Here is a 20,750-nt window from a genome sequence, read left to right on the forward strand (position 1 = left end):
GGTGAAAATAGTTATGTCTACTGTCTTAGCAAATTTCAAATATACAATATAATATGATTAACAATAGTCATCATGCTGTACGTTGGGTTTCCAGAACTTACTCATCTGAAAGTTTGTACCCTTTGACCATCTTCCCATTTTCCCGACACCTAGCCCCTCAGATGATTTTGACTCCCACCTCTATCCTGCCCCAAGGATGTGTGGCTAAGGCCTAGCCACTCAGCATATGCTGAATGATTGCTTTAAGGATGTGACCAGGCTAATGACATTCAACTCTGAATCCAGAATAGCCCCTGAATATTTGTTACTTGGGTCAAGAGATCTACCCTGTACCTCCTTTTAAAACTAATTAGGCCAACTTAAGTTGGGCTTCCTGTCACTGGGCCAAGTGACCACCCTGTATAATTAAGATTTGCTTATTTAAAATCTCTGTCTGAGAGATTTCCTTCCCATGTGTGTTTTACATTTATTCAGTGTCAGGTCTACACTAGGTACAGCTACAAGTGGATGCTAGAGGCGAGCTCACTCCAGGAGGCAAGACTGCATCAATGACTGGTTAGGGATGGGACCTTGCAGACAAAGGGGAACTTCTGGCTGCAGGTGTTGTCATTCCACGACCTCAGAGCTGTGATGGAAAGAAGCAGAGAATCTGGGTGAAGATCCATCCACCACAATAAAAGTAGCCTTACCACTCCACTGGAGTAAAAGCCCTCTTCAGTAGCCTTCCCGTCTACTGGCAGCCTTTCTTTGCTGATACTTGACAAGCCTACTCTCTCATAAGGTTGATCTTGACTTGTCACCATGGATAAGAGCACAAACTTCATCCGGAAACTTGGCCCAACTCTGGCTACCAGGCACCAGGATGGCTCCCAGGACAATAAGCTGTTCCATACCTCCCTCCTCTAATTAGGAAAAGAAAACAGAGCGAAGAGGGAATAGCAGTTAAACACTTGGGTCTGGAGTTCTGTAGACCTAGGTTTGAAATCCAGCTCCATTATTTGCTTGCCGTGTGACCTTGGACAAATTGCTCGACTTCTCTGAGCCTCAGTTTCCTAATCTGCAAAATGGGAATATTGGTTGTTTCTGTTTCTTAAGATTGGTATGAGGAGTAATGATGTTGTTAACAATGAGACTGTTACTTGATAATACACACACTAAGCACTAAGCATGGCAGTCACATAACATAAATTACCTTCTTTTTTGTTCACTTCTTTTTTGTCAACCCTGTGAGCTAAGCATCATTAGCCCCATTTTTAAGATGCAGAATCAGAGGCACCGAGAGGTTAAGGCACTCACCTCGGGCAATACAATTAATAAGGAGTGGAGATGGGGTTCTGACAAGGGCAGTCAACTCCAGAGTCCATGCTCTTGCCACAGTGGTAGGTCAATTGCACTTCCTATAAGCCCCATAACATCCCCGTAGAAGGAACAATTATTAAGCCCATTTTGCAGAAAAGGAAACAGAATCTCAGAGAAGGAAAACATTCCCTGCAGAGCTAGAAAGCAGCAGGGCCAGAATTTGAACTCAGGTCTACACTCTTTTTACTACTTACACCTGCACGCTTCCCCAGGTGTAGCCTGGTTCTAATATTCAGGTTCTAATATTTTGTGGTGGGAGCTTGTGCTTTGGTGCAATTAAGCTGACACAGAAGCACTACCCCTTGACTACTCTCTGTACAAGGCTTTTCTTTTCTTCATGTTTCTATCTCTAACGTATTTACATCCAAGCCAGAGTCTATGTGCCAACAATACACTTTTAAATATTATTTAAAACATCCACTGTAGAGAACGGCCATGCCCCGAACACCACAGCGATTTCGATTGCTCTCCGTGGTGCTGAACCTGTTGCCAGTCTCTGGCTATCCACAGCGCCTCCGCACCTCCTCGCACCCGTGGCGTACCCCTGCAAGAGCCCTGGTCTCAGGAGTACCCACCGCTGGTGGGCCGGTACCATATCTGCACGCAGTCCTCCTCCTCTGGGTCCGCATGGATGCCGTCGTCTGGCTGACTCCCATCCCAGTAGCTGTAGTCGTAGGATGAGCCGTCAGTCCATTCAAACTGCCCTTCCTGGGGGCGGGGGATTCCACCCAGAGACAAGACAACAAACCAAGCAGAGGAAGATCAGGCATCTGAGCAAGCTGCAGCTCAGGGGTAACATTCTAGCACCTCCATATCTAACGCCTCTGCACAGAAGATCTCACTGATTCTACTGCTATCTGATATTACTGCTGCTAATCGGATACCACTGCTGTCACTGCTACTGTTACTAGCTGCCACTTGTTAAGAGCTTATTATGGGCCATGCCAGGCACTTTACTCATATTATTCTCACCATCCTGCCAAACAGGTATCACCACTCCCATTTTACAGATGAGAAAACTGAGACTTAATCTACCCCAAATCACACAGTTAATAAGCATTAGTGCTGGGATTCAAGCCCAGGTATACCTGACTCCAGTACCCAAGATGCTAATGGCTATAGTTAGCCAGTGGGTGGGAGTCATTCTTCAGCTCTTTTCTTTTTGTCTAAATAATCTGCGTTTTTCTTGTTGATGTAGAAACTGAAACTCCTCTGTCCACTTGCAAAAAAAAAGTCCTGTTGGGAATTTGATTGGTGTTGCGATAAATGTGAAAGCTAACTGTGGAAAGACCTACATCTTTGCAACAACATCCGGGAACAAAAAACATTTCTCCACTTATTTGAGTCTTTAGGAAAGTGTCCCCAAAGCACTGATGCGTATGGAGCCCATGCCATTGAACGGGAACAGCATGCTACTTCCGAGCGAGAGCCCCTATCTCCACCCACCCCCTGGCTCTGCAACCTGAGCAAGTTATTTGACCTTTCTGGGCCTCAATTTCCACACCCATACAACGGAGTTGACATCTCCTTTGGAGAGTTGCTATGAGGGCTGAGCAAATTGGAGCATGTGAAGGATTTAGCACAGTGCGTAGTGCAGGTGCCTGATGCTGCAAAGGAAAGAAACAGACAAGCCCCTTTCCTGTATTGATATTATCATCAGTAGGTCTTGTAATACAAATTCCTTAAACTCTGATTAAATGTGGTTATGCTCCAACTTTAAAGTTGCTGTTATAAATGGAAATTTTAGCATTTTAAAAATTACAATGTCTATTAGGTTCTTGCCAGATGAATTCTATTGATTTTGAAAATATTGATGTTGGGTCTGGCCATGCAGTTACTTCTGCTACCTTAAGAGCAACTTGCATTGTGCTTAGTGAGCTCTTATATTGTGCCAAGCACCACGTTAGGCCCTTTACATATATTACCTCATTTATTTTTAAAATAACAAATCACTATTATTTTCATCCCCATTTTACAGACAGAGAAACTAAGACTCAATAAAATTTTTAAAAATTGCCTAAACTGGGTGTGGTGATGCACACCTGTAATCCTGGCTTCTTGGGAGACTCAAGTAGAAGGACCGCTTGAGTTCAGGAGTTCAAGACCAATCTGGACAACACAGTGAGACTCGGTCTCTTTAAAATAAATAAATAAAATGAAATAAAATTAAAAATTGCCTAAAGTCACCTACCAACCAGTAAGTGGCAGGGCAAGAAACATACAGGCAAAAGAAGGACTTAGTATGACGCTTGCTCAGGAAAAATTTGGGAACCAAATCTCCAGGTGAAGTTTGTGATATTGCAGGGTCTGAGATCTGGCCCAAACCACCTCTACAACTTTATTCTCTGCCGTTATTCCATCCACCCCACCTCACTCTGCACTCCAGCCACAATGGTCTTTGTTGACTTTCTTGAATGTACCATGATCTCCCCTACCTCAGGACCTTGGCTCATGCTGTTCCCTCTACCTGAAATGCTCTACTGCTGCCGACTCCTATTTATCCATCAAACATTAGCTTCCATGTTTCTTACCCACAGAGGCTGAGGCAGCCATGGAAAGGCACCACTCAGATCACCTGTGGAAGTCTCAATTGCAGGGAGCAGGATTGACAGTGCTCCAGCGCTCCTGCTACCTTGGACTCACCTCCTTGTTCATGCTGAGGACATGTGTCTGCCCCTTTGGAGCCATCATTACTTTCCCAGGCAGACTATGCCTCCTCCAGGCTGTTCCCATCAGTGACAGCATGTCAGGAGTACCAGTGCAGGCCCGTTCTTGCCCAATGTGGGATTCCTGTCCTGGGCATCCTTTGTTTGGGGACTCCCCATTGGCTTGGCCAAGACCTTCTCAGAACTGTGCCATGACCTGAGGCTCTTCTTAGCCAGTCCTTCCTCCCCACTCTCCCTTCAACAGCCTCAAACCCCATCACTGTCTGAAGGCCTTCCCTGCCTACTTGTGTCTCCTGCCTCCTTTCTCTTTCACAGATATTTCCCTTCAAAATTCTCTTGCACACCTGGGTGTCTGTTCTTTGGAGAACCCAAGGCAGAGGCCTTCTCTGACCCTGCTGTATGTTCCCATTACTTAGGGGACACCATCAGACATCTTTCACACATGTGTCCTATTCCAGCTGTGGCATGTGGTGTCTGGTTCCTCTCTGTGTGCTGTGTGCATAGCCATGACCTAGCACCGATGTGAAAGGTTTGTTAACCAGATGGAATTGTGATTAGGACTTTCAAAGCAGCCTGATGACCCCTGCTTCCTCACCTGTCTGTGATCATGGAGGCCTGTCCAGATGTCAGCTGGGATGCCAGGAACACAGCTGTTCACCAGGTCATATACAAAGACATTCTCTTCCCAGCTGCAAATGTAAGAAATATTGTAGCATGTTCCTCACTGTCTCTTTTCACAGGATAGGGTTGAAAATGGAAAGCAATCTCTGTTAACCTTCCCTGACCAGAGTAAAAAAAGGATACAATGTAATCCTCCTTTCATTTTTAATTAGGTTGTCCATATGTTGCCATCTCCAGACTTGGGCACCTTTGGATTTGACCTATGTTAGCTCAAAACAGGACTCCACTATTCATCCCTAAACATTTAAATCCATCTCAAAATCACTAGTGAAAGAAGTAGATTACACAGACAATATCATGAAGGAGACAATGAAAGGAATTTACATTGCATTGCTTGTATCAAATAACTCAATGAAAATCTCCACTAGCCAATTCTGTTCTCTCTCAAAGGCCCCCCTTACATGACCAGTCCTAATACATTTTTCTCTCTCCTAATATTTTTTCACATACTATCTCCAAAATCTCTATTTTCCTGGGAAATTCAGCTCTAGGCTTGAAATCACATAGCCCATTCAGCAAAACTATGCCCTGCAGTCAACAGCCCACAGTCCTTAGAAGGTATTGGTATCTTTTTGGTGGGGGGCATAATTCATCCAACAAAATAAAACAGTGGAGGACTCTGGTGACAGTCCACTGCCGAAAACCAACAAAAACATAGAGATGGATCAGTGAATCGATGAATGAAGGAATAGATGAATGGGGTGGGGAGGTAGATGAGTAGAGGATGAATGGATGGATGGAAGGATGTTTGGGCAGATAGATAGATGACAGACAACAGACATATAGAGATGTTCATCATATCACTAAAATGTTTCTTGAGCCCTGATTACATGCTAGGTACTATGCTTAGTGTTTCACATGCATAAACCCATTTAATTCTTGCACCAAACATATCAATGCTTGGGCAGATACTACTGATTGTCTATCCCACAGCTGCTCCTAATCCCTTACCCATTGCCTACATTATAACCTAGGAAAAACAAATTCTATTTTCCCAACTTTCTTTGCAGCTAATATTGGCCACAAGGCCAAGTGTGACCAGTTTGATATAAGGGAACATCTTTAGGGGACATCTTAGAAATAGTTCCCTCCATGATGAAAGGAGGGAGGTGTATAGAGAAGGCTCCAGTTTTCACCACTGCTTCCTTTCGTTTGTGTATGGGTGCGAGACTTGTAGCTGCTACACTGGAAACCCTGAAGGAAGACCAGGATAATTGCCCACCCAAGACTCTGATGTCAGTGAGCCTGCAAAAGGCCATGTGAAGAGGTTAGGTGGGTGGGGAAGGGATGTGGGTGTAAATGGACAAATGACAGGCACATGTCACACAAATTGTCATGGGCCTAATGGACAGATCCATTGAACAAAGGCTTCCCATTATTGATTCCACAAACCACCAAAAGGTGAACTTAAGGAGGCCAAATATGTTATTGTAAAATAATAATAACTGGCCCAAGATCTAACATTGGATACATAACTCACTTCAAAACAGGTCTATGTTGAGGTACCCGTCACATTGCCCCAAGGGTTTATCTGCTCCCATTAGCTTCCTCCAGATGACTGCTCTCTGATGGCTGCCATCTTGTCTAAAATGCCCCCATTAGATTTCCTTTCACTTGAGGCATTGGTAGCAAATCAAAGCACACATATTTACACTTCTTGATGTTGTATTTGTGAAGACATTGCTAATTCATTGCAGATTAGCAGCATTTAGAATTCTTGCACTCAGAACCCTTCTCAACACAGTGCTCCAAGCAGTCACATCCAGGAAGTTACTTAACAAATACTCTTGGAGAAAATGGAAAGGAAGAAAGGAGAGAGGGTGAGGCAAGGCTGACTTGTCCTCAGAAAAATGACCTGATGAAAATGCTAGGAAAAAGCTGACCTCCTTAAGGCAGAATTTTAGAATTACAACGAATAGAATAATAACAGCTTCTATTATTGAGCACTGAGTTATCTAAGCACTGGATAAGAACTTCAGCTGCCTTATCACCTTTAAGACCTCACAACCTTAAAAGGTCACCGTGATTATTGCTGTTTCCCAGTTGAGGGCTCTTTGGCTTGGAGAGTTTATATGGCTTGGTCAAGACCACCAGGTAGAAGTGATAGAGCTGGGACTAGAATCTAGAACTGCCTGACTCTAATGCCTTTAATCAATGCCCATATTGATTGTCTTCATTTGGAACATCTGCTGTCCTCATCCCTCAAGCTTCCCTATCCTTCGAGAACCTGATCCTGGACCAATTCTTCCAGGAAATGCTTTCATGATCATGCTTCCATGATCATCCTCTATCCAACCCTTGACTGCCCAAAGTCCCTGTTCTACTCCCCATGTCCCAGCGGCTGGCTGCTTGGTCCAGTTCTTCATTTTCAAAGTCTAGTCTCCCCAAATAGCCACAAGGACATAGGGATAGCCATCACATCTCATTTCTGTTTGGCATCTTCTCCCACGCCAATGCCAGGCTGTATTCAATGTTGGCACTCTGTGAGCGCTTGTTCTGTCCAAAATGAAAGTGGTAAGATTTCTAGGGACAAAGCATTCTTCAGTCCAATGATCATTGACTTTGGCTCTACCCAGCTGGGTGAGCAATGACAACCTCAAATGGCTCCATCATGGTCTTTCCTATCTACTGCTGAACATGCATTCTGAGTGGTCATGGGTAGAGCACAGTCTAGTCATTCCAGCACGACCATCATCTTTGTTTTACGGCACCTGTTGGGACAATTGTTTGAATATTTTATTCCATTTTCCCCATATCTGATCAAAATAACAGGAAAACAGAAAGGCCCAAGGTGCTGCTGCAAGTAATAAGAAGTAGAGATCAAATGACCTTAATTCTATTCAACCATTGCTTGAAACAAAGATGGAAATTATTAGGTAAGCTGAAAGCATGAGACTCTTAAGCTTCAATCAGATGTTCCATGCACATAGGCTGATTGTGTGCTTAATTATGAAGGAAAATAACAAGATGGAAAAGCATGGAGAAAATGCTACATCGAATTGCATTGTACCTCAAAGACAAGGTGAAATCAGAAATTTTACCCTATTGCTTAGCTTTATGAGAACTGAACCCATTTATAACAGGTGAAAACATTGCTCAGATTTATCTTTTCTATGTATTTTCTGGGAAGTATTATATGTCAAAGCAGGGAAACAAATTGTAAGAGAGAAAAGGGGGAGAATGTTGGTGTGAGGGAAAGACAGATACCAGGAATTGTTACAAGAGGAGAAAGATGAATTTGTGTCAGAAGAGAACTGGAACTGGGACAAGGTTTGCTGGAAACCCTTGATTCACTGGCATCCTTCTAATGCACGGTTAACCAGGGTCTAGGTTGTAAGAACCATAAGGGCTGGCCAAAGCAAAACCTTGGTTTGGAATCACTTCTATGTTAGCTTTTTATTACATATATGGCATTTTCCTCTAGGCTGGGAATTCCTTGAGAGTTTATCGCATTCGTCTTCATAAGCACCAGTCCTGTGCTGTGCTGGGAGTTTGACCCAGAAGGATGTTTTCCCCAGGTCTTCATGTCAGCTTCCAGCTGATGGGAGGCACAGCTAAGCCATTAGAGGATGGGAAGGAGGGAGAAACCAGGGTATTTATTTCCCTCTCTGCTTGGGGGTCTCTGCAGGGGCTGCCTCCCCTCAATGGCTCCAGCTCCCATAGGACTGGCCTGCCCTCCAGCTGAGGCATGGAATTGGCTCCTGATATGGTGTGTCTCTATTTTGCCTCTCCACCCTCCAGCAAGTTCTGAGTTTGTAATGCTTGTGTATGAACTGTACTAAAGTCTCTATTTTAAGTACCTGTAGTGGTTCCTGGTTGGACCCTGACCATCTTTGTGTATTGCTCAGTCCCACTAAGAATAGAGTGGGTGTTCACTATATCTGTTAGAGGAATAAATGCATGGATTCAAGACTCATTTAGAAACTAAGATAAAGGACCCCTTTTCTCCTCTCTCTCTCTCTCTCTCTCTCTCTCTCTCTTTCTCTCTCTCTCTCTCTGAGTCAGTATCTCACTGTTGCCCAGGCTGGAGTGCAGTGGCACAATCACAAGCCCTTGACCTCCTGGGCTCAGGTGATCCTCCTGCTTCAGCCTCCTGAGTAACTGGGACTATAGGCATGTGTCACTATGCTCAGCTACTTTTTTGATTTTTTGTGGAGACAATGTCTCTACATTGCCCAGGCTGGGTTTTGAACTGGGCTCCAGTAATCCTCTCACCTCAGCCTCCCAAAATGTTGGAATTATAGGCATGAGCCACTGTGCTTGGCCTCCCTTCTTAATTCTTAACAAAACTCAGTTACTCTACACATTTAAAAAAAGAGACAACAAACTGCACTTTCAACTTAGTCTCTGAGATTCTTGAGGAACAGAGGCAAGATTGTAATTTGTAGCTTGGGTGCCAATGGAACATATTCCACCTCCTGAAGAATTCACAAACCAGCAGGGAAGTCAGATGTGAAAACAAGTAGGAGAGCTGGGTAATAAGGATGATTAGAGTGCCAGGGAGTCGGGAGCTGACTTCGGTAAAGAGATGCTGTCAAAGCTGCTTTGGTGGTTGAGGAGATGTTTACATGGGCAAGAAAATAGGGATGGAAATTCCTAGCAGGGGGAACAGAGTGTGCAAAGGTATGGAGGAGTAAAAGGGCTGGCCCAGACTGAAGAACCTCAAGACAGTCAGTGTGGCTGGGGCTTCAGAGACACAGGATGTGGAGGGAAGCCTTGCGAGAGAGGCCATGGAATCCACCTACACAGGTTCAAAACCCAGTTTTCCCACTTCATGGTGGTATAACTTTGAGCAAGTTGAGTAAGTATGCCTTTTCAGAGTCTCAGGCTTCTTATCTGTAGAATGAGGAGACCTGTGTGATATGGTTTGAGGGAGATTTAATGTGATGCTGGACACGAAACATGTAGCAAATAAATGTCCGTGTGTTATTCCCACATTATGTTGTGGTTTTAATGTGTATTTCCCTGATACTAAGTGCCCGTCACTGATGAGTGAATAAGAAAATGTCACACACACACACACTGTGGAATACTATTCAGCCATAACAAATAATTAAATAGCATCTTTTGCAGCAACTTGGATGGAATCGGCGGCCATTATCTTAAGTGAAGTAACTCAGAAATGGAAAACCAAATAGTCCGTGTTCTCGTTTTTAAGTAGGAGCTAAGCTGTGGGTCTGCAAAGGCATAGAGAATGGCATAATGAACACTGGAGACTCAGAAGGAGGGAGGTTAGGAGGGGAACAAGGGATGGGAAATTCCCTGTTGGGTACCATGTGCACTAGTGGGGCGATGGGTACATTACAAGCACAGACTTCATCACAATACAATTCATCCCTGCAACCAAAAGCCACTTGTACCCCCAAAGCTATTGAAATTTGAAAAAAATGTAGCTTCCGTTACCAAAGAGAAATGCCGTTCTCCACTCCCTTCCTAACAGGGTGCTTAGTTGGACTATGGAGGACTGGATATCCTACTCACCTGTGGATGGAGGCCAGCTTGGCGGACTTCCTGCCCACAGAGAACTCAGAACAGTAGAGGTCAGCCTCAGCCCAGGTCTTATTGAGAGGGAAGAAACGATAGCAGTGGCCTTTGAACTCCATCCAGAACAGCGGGCACAGGGAAACCTGGGGCAACTCTGGCAGGGCTGGGGACAGAGAGGAAATGGACTGGGAAGGTTGGCAATGCTGACATTGTTTCCATAACTTAGTACATATTTTCAAGAATGAAAGCAAAACGTGTCCCATTATGATCAATACAATTCTGTGCTAGAGGTCCAAGAAACACACACGTACCTAAATTTTACCAAACAGTAAAAGCAATACATGCACATCATAGAACATGTGAGAAATATTAATACTTTGCAATATTTGTTTTCTCTTATCACATTTGTACACAGTGATTTTTAAAGATGCAACTGTGATTACGTAGTGCTCTTATGCCAGTCAGTATTCTGATTTCTAAAAGTTAAAAGAGTATAAACCTGTCTCCAGTGTCATTATACATTTCTGTAAACATTGTTTTAAATAACTCTTGAATCCTCTACTGGGTGGACCTCCTAGAATTTATTTAATCATTCTCTTATTTTGGGATAATTAGATTGTTTCCTGATTTTTTAAACTATCACAAATAATACTGAGATGGACAGCTTTGTGCATAAAGCTTTTTTCGGTATTTCTGATGATTTTCTAAGCAGAGATTTTTAAGGCTTTGATACAATTTGCTAAATTGCCTCCTGAAAGCAATTTATACTCCCACAGTAATGTCTGAGAGTGCTCATCACACTCCGCCCTTGTCAGCACTGAGTGTTATCACTTCCACAGTGATCTGCAAATTTTATAAGCAAAAAATGGTCTCTTGTTTCGATTTGCAATTCTCGGCTATCTGGTGAGGGTGCACACTTGCCCACGTGTTTATTGACAAGCTATAGCCAAGACTATTTATATCCTCTGCCTGCCGGACTCCTGGGGTTCAGGATTTGTTCTTAATTCTGAAAAGGAACGAATTAAAACACCCAGGTTTGAGACAATAAAGACCTCTCAAGTCTCAGTCCCTCTGAAGGCTTCTTAGGAGATGCTTTCTTTGGAAACCACGAATCAGGATGACTGGCAGGGGGCAGCAGGCATGCCAAGAACCTTCCTCAAATTAGGTTGGGTGGCTCATCCATGAGGACAGACTGTGGTTTGTTAGAGGTGGGTTGGGAAACCTGGGTCCTAGTCCCAGCTCTGTGCCTGATCCTCCATGAGATGCTAGTACAGTCTTTCCCTTCTCAACTGTCAAACTAGCTGATCTCTGGGGTTCCTTTTGCAGATACCCACCCAAGGATGGGTGAAGGCCACCCTTTTGTGGAATATTTGCTTTTAAGCCACTATAGTGGCTGGCTGAGCTTGTGGAAAAATATAGTATACATCATCAAGCACTTATGATGTGCCAAGCACATACAGGGAAACTGAGGCTCAAACAGATTAAGTGACTTTCCCAAGGTCATCTTGCATGTAAGTGGTAGAGTAGGGATTTGAACCCAGTCCTCTTGACTCCAAAGTCTTTGCGTACAAAATCCACATGATGCATCATCATGGGAAATCAGCAGGGCTAAGAATGGTTAACGCCTTTATAGTCCCTACTTCATAGGGTTGCCGGACCAGGAATTGGGACAAGTAAATTTGCCAAGTACTTAACATATATGGATTGTGTAATAGTATGATTTTTGACAATTAATTCAGGGTTTTATAACTGGGGTTGATGAATTTCAGGGCTCCAGTGAATCACCTGAAATCAAACGCAAAATCAAAAGTGTGTGTGGGCATGTGTGTGTCTCTGTACATTTTTCTGGGGAAAGAAAGGGACAGTTGCTTTAACCTGGAGAGTTATGCTAGGCAGGCAGGTTCCAGGCCATGTTTCCCAGGGCTGGGCAGAGATATGGACTTTCCCATTTAACCAGAGCAACTGTCTCCCCCACCCCTGTGCTGATCAATCCTGGCTAATTCCACCCTTCCTGGTCAATCCTAGACAACCATCTTTCAATACACACCAGTATCCAAACTGGAGCAAGTAGATTCAGAATGTGCTCTTAACACTCTTGTCCATGGCCAAGGGAAAGAATTCTGCTTAGGGAGACAAGTGGGCACAGTATCTTGGCCTGTTCCCACCCCTCTCTGAGTCTCAGGCCCCTCCTTTCTCAATGGAGAGCATTGGTTTAGGTGGACGTCACCTCAATGCCTTAAAGTGGCATTGGCTGAGAGGGTTGAAGGACCCCTAGTAACACTGGGTATGGCTGAGCTCTTTGTGGGGACTTGTGGGCACTGCCTACTGCACAGAGAGGCTCAACAGGGTCACTCCCTAGGGACTACTTTTGCAGAAGATTCTTCTTAGCATAGATGAAAAGCAGCACATCATTCTCATCTTCTTTCCACTCAGCACTTGCAACCAAAGATTCTTGTCAGCGAGAACTAGGCTTAAATTGGTCCAGAAGCTGCTGCAATGATTCCAGAGTACAGTATTTGCAGGGACTAAACCGCTTTCTCCACCCCAAGATTACTTGGCATCTGAGATACTCACATTAGAGATGGAAGTATGGTGACCAACACATCCCAGGGTGCCCAGGACGATCCCAGTTTTGAAACCAGAAGTCTCACATTCCAGGCATCCCTACAGTTGCCAGCAAACTGGTTGGTCACCCTTGAGGAGTGAGGGATGATTTTTGCCCCTCCTGGAGACATTGAACAGTACCTGGATATATATTTGGTTGTCACCACTGGGCAGAAGGGGATGCTACTGGCATCTAGTGGGCAGAGGCCAGGGATGCTGCTAAACATCCAACAATGAATAACTCCCTGCAACAAAGAATGATCCAACACAAAATGTCAGTGGTGCCTAGGTTGAGAAATCTTGCCCTAGATGGAAGGCGGGACTCCAAAAATGTAAAATAATCCCATAGTGAAGCAACACAAAACATCACAGCAAACATCTACATTTCTTAGCCTATCTGTATTTTCTTTAACAAAAATTAAGACTCAGCCCACACAACTAACTACAAGTATGGTTTGGGTTATTTCTCTATTTTTAGGGTTAAAATGTATTACTATTATAAATCCATGACTCAAAAGCACTGAAGACATTGTTTTAACATTGTGTTTAAAAGTAACGACATGGGTCAAAGAACACTTCACAAGGGAAGTCTAGCACTTTTCTCTCTGAGTTTAGGATGAAGCAAACTTCTTTGCCATCTCTCTCTGATAGTAGGAGGATTCTTTCCTCTGGTCTTCCTTCCACTGAAGGCAGAACTCTGCATGAGCTTCTGCTCTAAGGAGGGATTCCAGTCTCAAGTCCCTGCTTCAGATGACTCTGACTTCACCTGCTACCCTTGTGTGGCTTTTTGTTTGTCTGCTTCGAGACAAGGTCTCGCTCTGTCATGCAGTGATGCGATCATAGCTCACTGCAACCTTGATCTCCTGGGCTCAAGTGATCTTCCCATCTCAGCCTCCCAAGTAGCTGGAACTACAGGTTTGCCACCATACCCAGCTAATGTTTTAATGTTTTACAGAGACAACGTCTCACTATGTTGCTCAGGCTGGTCTTGAACTCCTGGCCTCAAGCGATCCTCCTGCATTGATCTCCCAAAGTGTGGAATTGCAGACTAGAGCCACACTGCCTCTGGCCTCTGTGCAAGTGTTAAAACCCGCCTCTGCATTACCGAGGCTGATGCCATCCAGGGCTCAGGAGGGATGTGCCACTACTTTATTCTTCTCTCTCTTAGTTTCTGGCCCCTGGGCTCCCTCCCACATGGTGACAGTGGGAAGGGTTCGTGTACTCTAATTCACCATATTGTCTGATCTGGAAGTTTCTGCCCTTTTTATCCTCTACCTCTGTTTATTTTCCTTTACTTTTTAAAAGTAAACTTTTTGGAATTTTGGAATACACTTAAACATAGATCGTTGCAAAGATGGTGTGGTGAGTCCCTGTGTATCCTTTATACAGTTTCCCCTAATGTCAACATCTTACAAGACTAAGAAATAAACATGAGTACAATATTATTAATGAAAACAGATTCTCTTCAGGGTTTTCTCTTTTTTTGTTGTTCCCAGATCCAACTTGGGATACCCATTATATTTACTCTACCTCTGTGTTTTATTTGATATCAGGTACTGTAGCTAGGACTAGATGGGATTACAAAATTGGCAAGAACTGGCTGGAATTGGTCAGAAGTTTCTAGCACTGTTAGATAATTTGCCAAAAATCATCTTTCGGTCCTCTCCTTTTTCCTCACATCCAATCAGTTTTCAAGCCTTGTCTCGTCCATCTTCTAAACACCTCTCCCATTTGTTCCTTTCTTTCTTTCCCTTCTCCACGCTTCCTGCCCTGTCTTCTTCCAGGAAGACCTGCTCAACTGCCTCTTCTCGCCTCCTCTTAACTCCCAAGTCCTGATTAGCTCAAGCGCTTGCCATTTCTCAAACACATGTCCAGACCTTTGCAGATACTTCCTTTGGCCTGACTCCAACCAATTCTGTTTCTCCAGTAACCTCAACCTGCTGGACTCAGGCGATTCTTCCACCTCGGTCTTCCAAGTAGTTGGAACTATAGGTGAGCGCCATTATGCTCAGCTAATTTTTGAATTTATTGTAAGAGATGAGGTCTCACCAAGTTACCCAGGCAGGTCTCGAACCCCTGTGCTCAGGCAAAACTTTTGCCTCTACCTCCTGAAATGCTGGGATTACAGACATATACCACCACACCCAGCTGTTTCTCCTTTAAAGTTTCCACTGCACGGTGACTTCTTTGGGGAAGTTGGGGTAGGAGCCACTGGGAAATGCTCCAAGAACCTCCTGCACTCCAACTTCCACACATTCTTGTGAACTCTTTTCCAGTGTTGACTTCCCCTTGTCAGCAACCGTTGTGACTGTCCCTCTTCCACTGGTGCTTTGGTGCACATAATTAGGTGCACAATGACTAGTTTTGAATGAATGAATATGTGTACATGTAGGGAATCAAACACCACTTCTTGTGGCCAGCCTTTTGGGAAAACAATGAGAAGGCAGTGTGGGCTGTCCCTGTGTCCTGATGCCTTTAGACTGGGAGTCCTGATGCTAGGATGGCACTCCTGGAGTTTTCTAACCAAGCCCTGAAGGCAGGTTGTTGATCCTGGTTTTCCAGATTGTTTAGCATGACAGTTGCTGTGAAGAGCAATCTTGGTGTTCCCTGGGAGCTCCTTAGCAATGCAGACTCTCAAGTCCCACCCCAGACCTTCCAAATCAGAGTCCGCATTTTAGTGAGGCCCCCCAGGCGATTCACATGCCTGTGAAAATCTGGGAAGCGGCAGTCCACAGTACCAGCTGAAAGATGGAACCTGCAACTCATTCATTCATTCATTCATTCACTCACTCCCTGATTAGGACCTGACAAAGAGGAATTAATAATCAACTAAGTGAAGGGGGCTAGGTAGGGTGAGAATGGGGAAGGGCCCTTGATTCTCCAGTCTGGTAGATTTCAGTAGGAAGTCCCCCACCCCCCATGCTCCTTCCAGTTTGGAAAACGGGCTCCCGGACCTATTTTCATCCCCCCTCCCCACATCTGGTTCCTTTGATTTTCTCCACGAAGCAAATGGTGGTTATGGATGCCTGGGGTGAAACATACCAGAAAATGGGGCTGTGACAGGTCACTGCTCAATCACCGTCCTTTCCACCTGGGCAGGCAAAGGCCTTTAATTGGGAGGACCTGGGAGGCAGAAAGGAGCGCTGGTTGGGCTAGGGCGATCATTAACTCCAACCTACCCAGTGTTTCCACACCCTCTCCGATGTCTTCATCGCTGGGATTTTAGAAACTGGGCATAGAAGGCCTTTCAGCAACCTGACCCCAAACCAGCTTTTGCTAATCTGTCTCTTATGGAGGGATTTCTATAGCTTTGTAGCATGACAGCCAGGTAACCATGGCAACACCACAACCCGAGCCAATCCAACCGTTACTCAGCATGTACTGTGTGCCAGGCACTGTGTTCGATGCTTTATTCGTGTTAATTCATTCATTCTTCACACATCCCACAAAGTAGTGCCATTATCACGCCCACTTTACAAAGAAACCAAAGCACCGAGAGGTTGACTAACTTGCCCAAGATGGCACAGCTCCTCGCTGGGATTTGAAGCCAGGCTGCCTGACTCTAGCCCTACAGATTCCTACTACATTTATGCCCATTTCCTTTTGACTTCAGTCTCGAAGGTCTGGTCCTTCACTCATTCCTTTATTCATTCAACAAGTACTATTTGAGCACCCACTTGGTCTCAGGCATTTGACTACAAGCAGAAGATACCGTGGCAGGCTACACAGATGTGACTCTGACCTCATGGGTCTTATGGTCCAAGAAGACCAAGGTTAAACAATGTAAGCACAGATATAGAGATGTCATTAATATGTAATTTGTGGATATGTGTCATGCCAGTGGAAGCTGGAGGAAGGAGCCCCCTCAATTCTTTTGGAAACGGGTTATTTGCTTGCTGCCCTGGCTGAATTGGCAGCTGCCTCGTTCTGTCTTCAAGGAGCCCACGGATGATCACAAAGGACACCACAAGTTTGCTTCCCAGATGGGGGAAATACAAAGTGTTGCCACAGAAGCACCTACAAGTGGCACTTAATCCTGACCTGGAGATCGGGAGGCCTCCTAGAGGAGGTGATGTCTCAAGTGAGAACTGAAGGATGAATAAGAGTCAGGAAAAGAGTGCTCCAGGTGAAGGACACAGCACGTGCAAAGGTTTGGAGGTGTGAGACAGAATGCCACATTTGGAAAATTGGAACTGGTTTAGCGCGGCTGGAATTTGGGAGGGATAGGAGGCAAGAGCTGAGGCTCGTGGTGGGGGAGGGGAAGCAAGGCAGAGAGGCAAGAGAAGACACACAAAGGGACCTGTTGCCCTGGAAACCAGGGGGCCAAACTACATGGTCTTTTACTTCAATGAGCAGCACCAAAAGACACCAAGGCCCCCAGCTGGGGTAGAAGTAAAAGCAATTGGGAGCTCTGAGCTTATTAGGGACAGAAAACACACCAGTGGAATTCAGGGTTCCTTTTTTCCCCCTCCCCTCCTCTCTCTCTTTAAAAGAATAAATTGTCACCTTCCTACTCAATCTGGCTGCTCGCTCCCCTGGCGCCCACCCAGCCGCCCACGAATGCACTACCCTGCTGCCTCCTGCCCATATCAGCCTTGGGACTCAGCCAGGAGGGGGTGGGGAGACACTGGGGGCCACACATGTCTGCCCAATCCCCCTACTGGGCCCTGGACGCTCCCAGGGGCTGGAAGGAAGTGTCTCGCAGACCTGGAAGGTGGCTGTAGGGAGGGCTCAGTCATCCTCACCACCCTCCTGCTATCTTGCCAGTCCTCCTGCCAGCTGAACCTCCTCAATGAGCCCTGTCTCTGGGAAGTGGAACTGGTGGTGCCAGGTCTCTCCTTCTGGAGCTTTGCTGTCCCTTCTCTAAGTCACTCTTGAGGTTATATGATACAGAAGGAAAAAGCACTGGACAGTTTCTTATATTGCTAATATCAGAGACCATTCTTTGGGTGCTTAGTATGTGACTCTTTGAGACCAACCTAGGAAAGGGTATCAGTATCATCCCCATTTTGCAGCAGAGAAAACTGAGGTTCTCAGTTTCCTCACCCATCATTGGACAAGTAGGAGGCTTGTTAGACAACTAAGTCACTTGCTCCTGTGGCTAGCAAGTGGCTAACAGGATTGAGGCTGAAGTCTGGCAGATTCAGAAACTCTTAAACAATCTTGTGCCTCTAGAATACAGCTTTTCCTGGTCTTGGTTTCCTCATTTCATAAATATATGAAACACTAAATTCAACAATTAATTAGTTAGGCAAATAAGCCAATGCTTTCTGGGTGCCTGTATGGCTTAAAGTCTGTGCCCTCAGATTGCTCACAGTCCAGAAAGAGGAGCATATATGTGGCGAAGAGTCATAAAGTCTTAAGTATTCTAGAAGTATGCACAGAGTGCTCTGTGACCATAGAGGAGGAGTGGGAATGGACCAGAGTGTCCCAGAAGCACTCTAGGATCTGGGTACTCTAGGAGGGAAGGTCACAGTTTTCTAGGCCTCTGTGCTCCAACTTCAGAGCTTGGACTCAGGAGTCAGAAGACTCCAGTGGGAAACTCAGCTTGTACCTCAATTTTTTTCATTTATGAAGTGGGCATGGTCATAGTGCTTACTTCACAGGGAAGCCATTGCCTGGCTCATAGGTGGGCATTCTAGTAAACATTGGATATTTTTACAGCAGAAACAACTTGGGTCCCAAAACCTTTCCAGAGCTGAGAGTGCTATGTCAGGTTCTTGGAGAGGAGAAGATGAAACTACAGAACTTGTCTCATTCCCCATCAGCATCCCTGAAGCCCTGCAGAAGAAGCAGGTTCTGAGTTTCAAACACTTCACCATAATTTCCTCTGCTGTAGAGAGCTCTTGAGTTCAGGAACCAGGAAAAAGAAATATTTTGCTGGTTAAAGAAGAATAATAACAAATATTTACATAGCTCTCACTAGGTGCCAGGCACTGTTCTGAGCACTTTACACTCATTAATCTGTTTAAGCAATGGGATCAGAGGCAGGTTCAGAAAAAAGGTTTTGGGGAAATTATCTAGTCTGGCTAAATCCTCCCAAGTCTCTCAGAGGTGTCTAAAGGTCTTTTTCAAAAACAAACCTAGGTGTGGCTGAGTTGCACTATTTATGTGTTTTTGCATGTTCAAGGGGGTGGATAATGAAAGGTGTGGAGTAATGAAAGGAATGACCAGTACCCTATTGTGCTTTGTACCTAAAGACTAGGATATCCAGAAGAAGAAGAAGAAAAATCAAGCCCATCCTCAATAAGAAAGGCTTTTGGGGTTATTTCCACCTTCACAGTCTGCAGGAGTTCATGGAGGTCCCTAAATCTTCCCTAGTAGACTTCAACATGCATGCTCCTGCTCACATACACTCAATCCATACTCTCATCCTTACACATTCTATCTCGGTGGAGATAACATTCCTTTGGAGGATCTGTCTGCTTAGGCTGAAACTGGGCTTTCTGCTGGGCTGAGAATGTGGGGAGCCTAGAACTTTCATTTGGATCAATGATGACCATGACTGGCTCAATTGACCTCTGTAGCCTCCGTTTCCACAGCTATGATATGGAAGAGATGGGGTTAGGGGATTTCTAGGACCCTCCTTTCCAACCCCAAACTCTGGGATCTCCAAGGTTTTGGGGATTGACACAGTCTCAGTCCCCTTATCTATAGAGTGGGGTTGCAGAGTGATGTCTGGAAGTTCCTTTCTATGATGAAGGTTTTTTGTCAGAACAGAAAAATGTGTATCCTGGCCAATTCTAGTATAACACCAACAACTGTAGTGACAGACATGATAATAGTAATACTTTTCATTTCTCAAGTGCTTACTGAAGATCCCAATTCTTTGGTAGGTACCCTCATTATCTTCACTTTCTAGGTGAGGAAACTTGAGGCTCAGAGAGTCTCCATGGGCACAAGCTAGTGAGGGAGAGAAAACTTCCATTTGTTCCTACTATCAAACAGTCTCAGCCTCTTCCCACTTTCTCTCGACAGAAAGGCAAGATCTTGGGATATACAAGGCAGTCTTCAAGGATATTTTGTTCAACTTCTCTCCTACTTGTCCATTACACCAGTGAGGAAACCAAAACCAAGAGCAAGAATGCAAAGATATTATTGTATGTCTGTGTCCTCCTCCCCTGTTTCATATGTTGAAGCCCTAACTCCCAAAGTGATGGTACAGGGAGTGGGACCTTTGGGAGGAAATTCGGTTTAGATGAAGTTCTATCCTCATGATAGAATAGTGCTCTTATAAGAGGAAGAGACCAGAATGCTCTATTCTCATATTTTCTCTCTCTCTCTCTCTCTCTCTCTCTCTCTGCCATGTAAGGGTACAGCAAGAAGGCAGCCATCTGCAAACCAGAAAGAGAGCCCTCACCAGAAACCAAATCTGTCAGCACCTTGATCTTGGACTTCCCAGCCTCGAGAACTGTGAGGAATAAATATCTGTTGCTTAAGCCCCCGAGTCTATGATATTTTGCTATGGCAACTTGAGCTAATTAAGACACTCATAGAGTTTAAGACAGAACTAAAACTCCTGATGCTTGCTCAAAGAAACTAAGACCACTCCTGATCCCTGCCACTAAGGGTGCCAGACTTCTTTTTTAAAGGATACGTAGGTAAATTTGAATTTCAGATAAACAACTAGTAATTTTTAGCATAGCTTATGCAATATTTGGAATATACTTACACTAAAAAATGATTTACTGATATTTATCTGGCAGCCTTATCACCCCACTGTTCAAATTCACCCCAACATTATCACAGCCTAGTAACTTGGACTTATAAGAATCTCCATTTAGGTATTTCATTATTAGTTATTTTAATGAGAGATGAAAAATAGTATCTATGCCTTAGGATTATTGTGAAGATTAAATAAATCCATATATGAAAACTGTTTAGAACTATACTTGGCAATATCTAGGGCTATAAGGCCTTTCTTTCTTTCTTTTCTTTTCTTCCCCCCCCCCCCCC

General features: G+C 44.6%; 1 protein-coding gene across 1 annotated transcript in view; it reads right to left on the reverse strand.

Annotated features, from left to right (window-relative positions):
- Positions 1-545: 545 nt before the first annotated feature.
- Positions 546-20,750, reverse strand: part of CLEC19A (C-type lectin domain containing 19A) — a 21,931-nt gene continuing 1,726 nt past the window's right edge. The window contains exons 2-5 of the mRNA XM_008051832.2: positions 10,188-10,353; positions 4,621-4,714; positions 1,935-2,067; positions 546-625 (exon numbers count right to left, since the gene is read on the reverse strand). Coding sequence (XP_008050023.1) covers positions 546-625; positions 1,935-2,067; positions 4,621-4,714; positions 10,188-10,353 — 473 coding nt within the window. The remainder of the gene's footprint in view (positions 626-1,934; positions 2,068-4,620; positions 4,715-10,187; positions 10,354-20,750) is intronic.

Source organism: Carlito syrichta, unplaced genomic scaffold (genome assembly GCF_000164805.1).
Source record: "Carlito syrichta isolate Samal-C Ts95f unplaced genomic scaffold, Tarsius_syrichta-2.0.1 Scaffold237200, whole genome shotgun sequence".
NCBI lineage: Eukaryota > Metazoa > Chordata > Mammalia > Primates > Tarsiidae > Carlito > Carlito syrichta.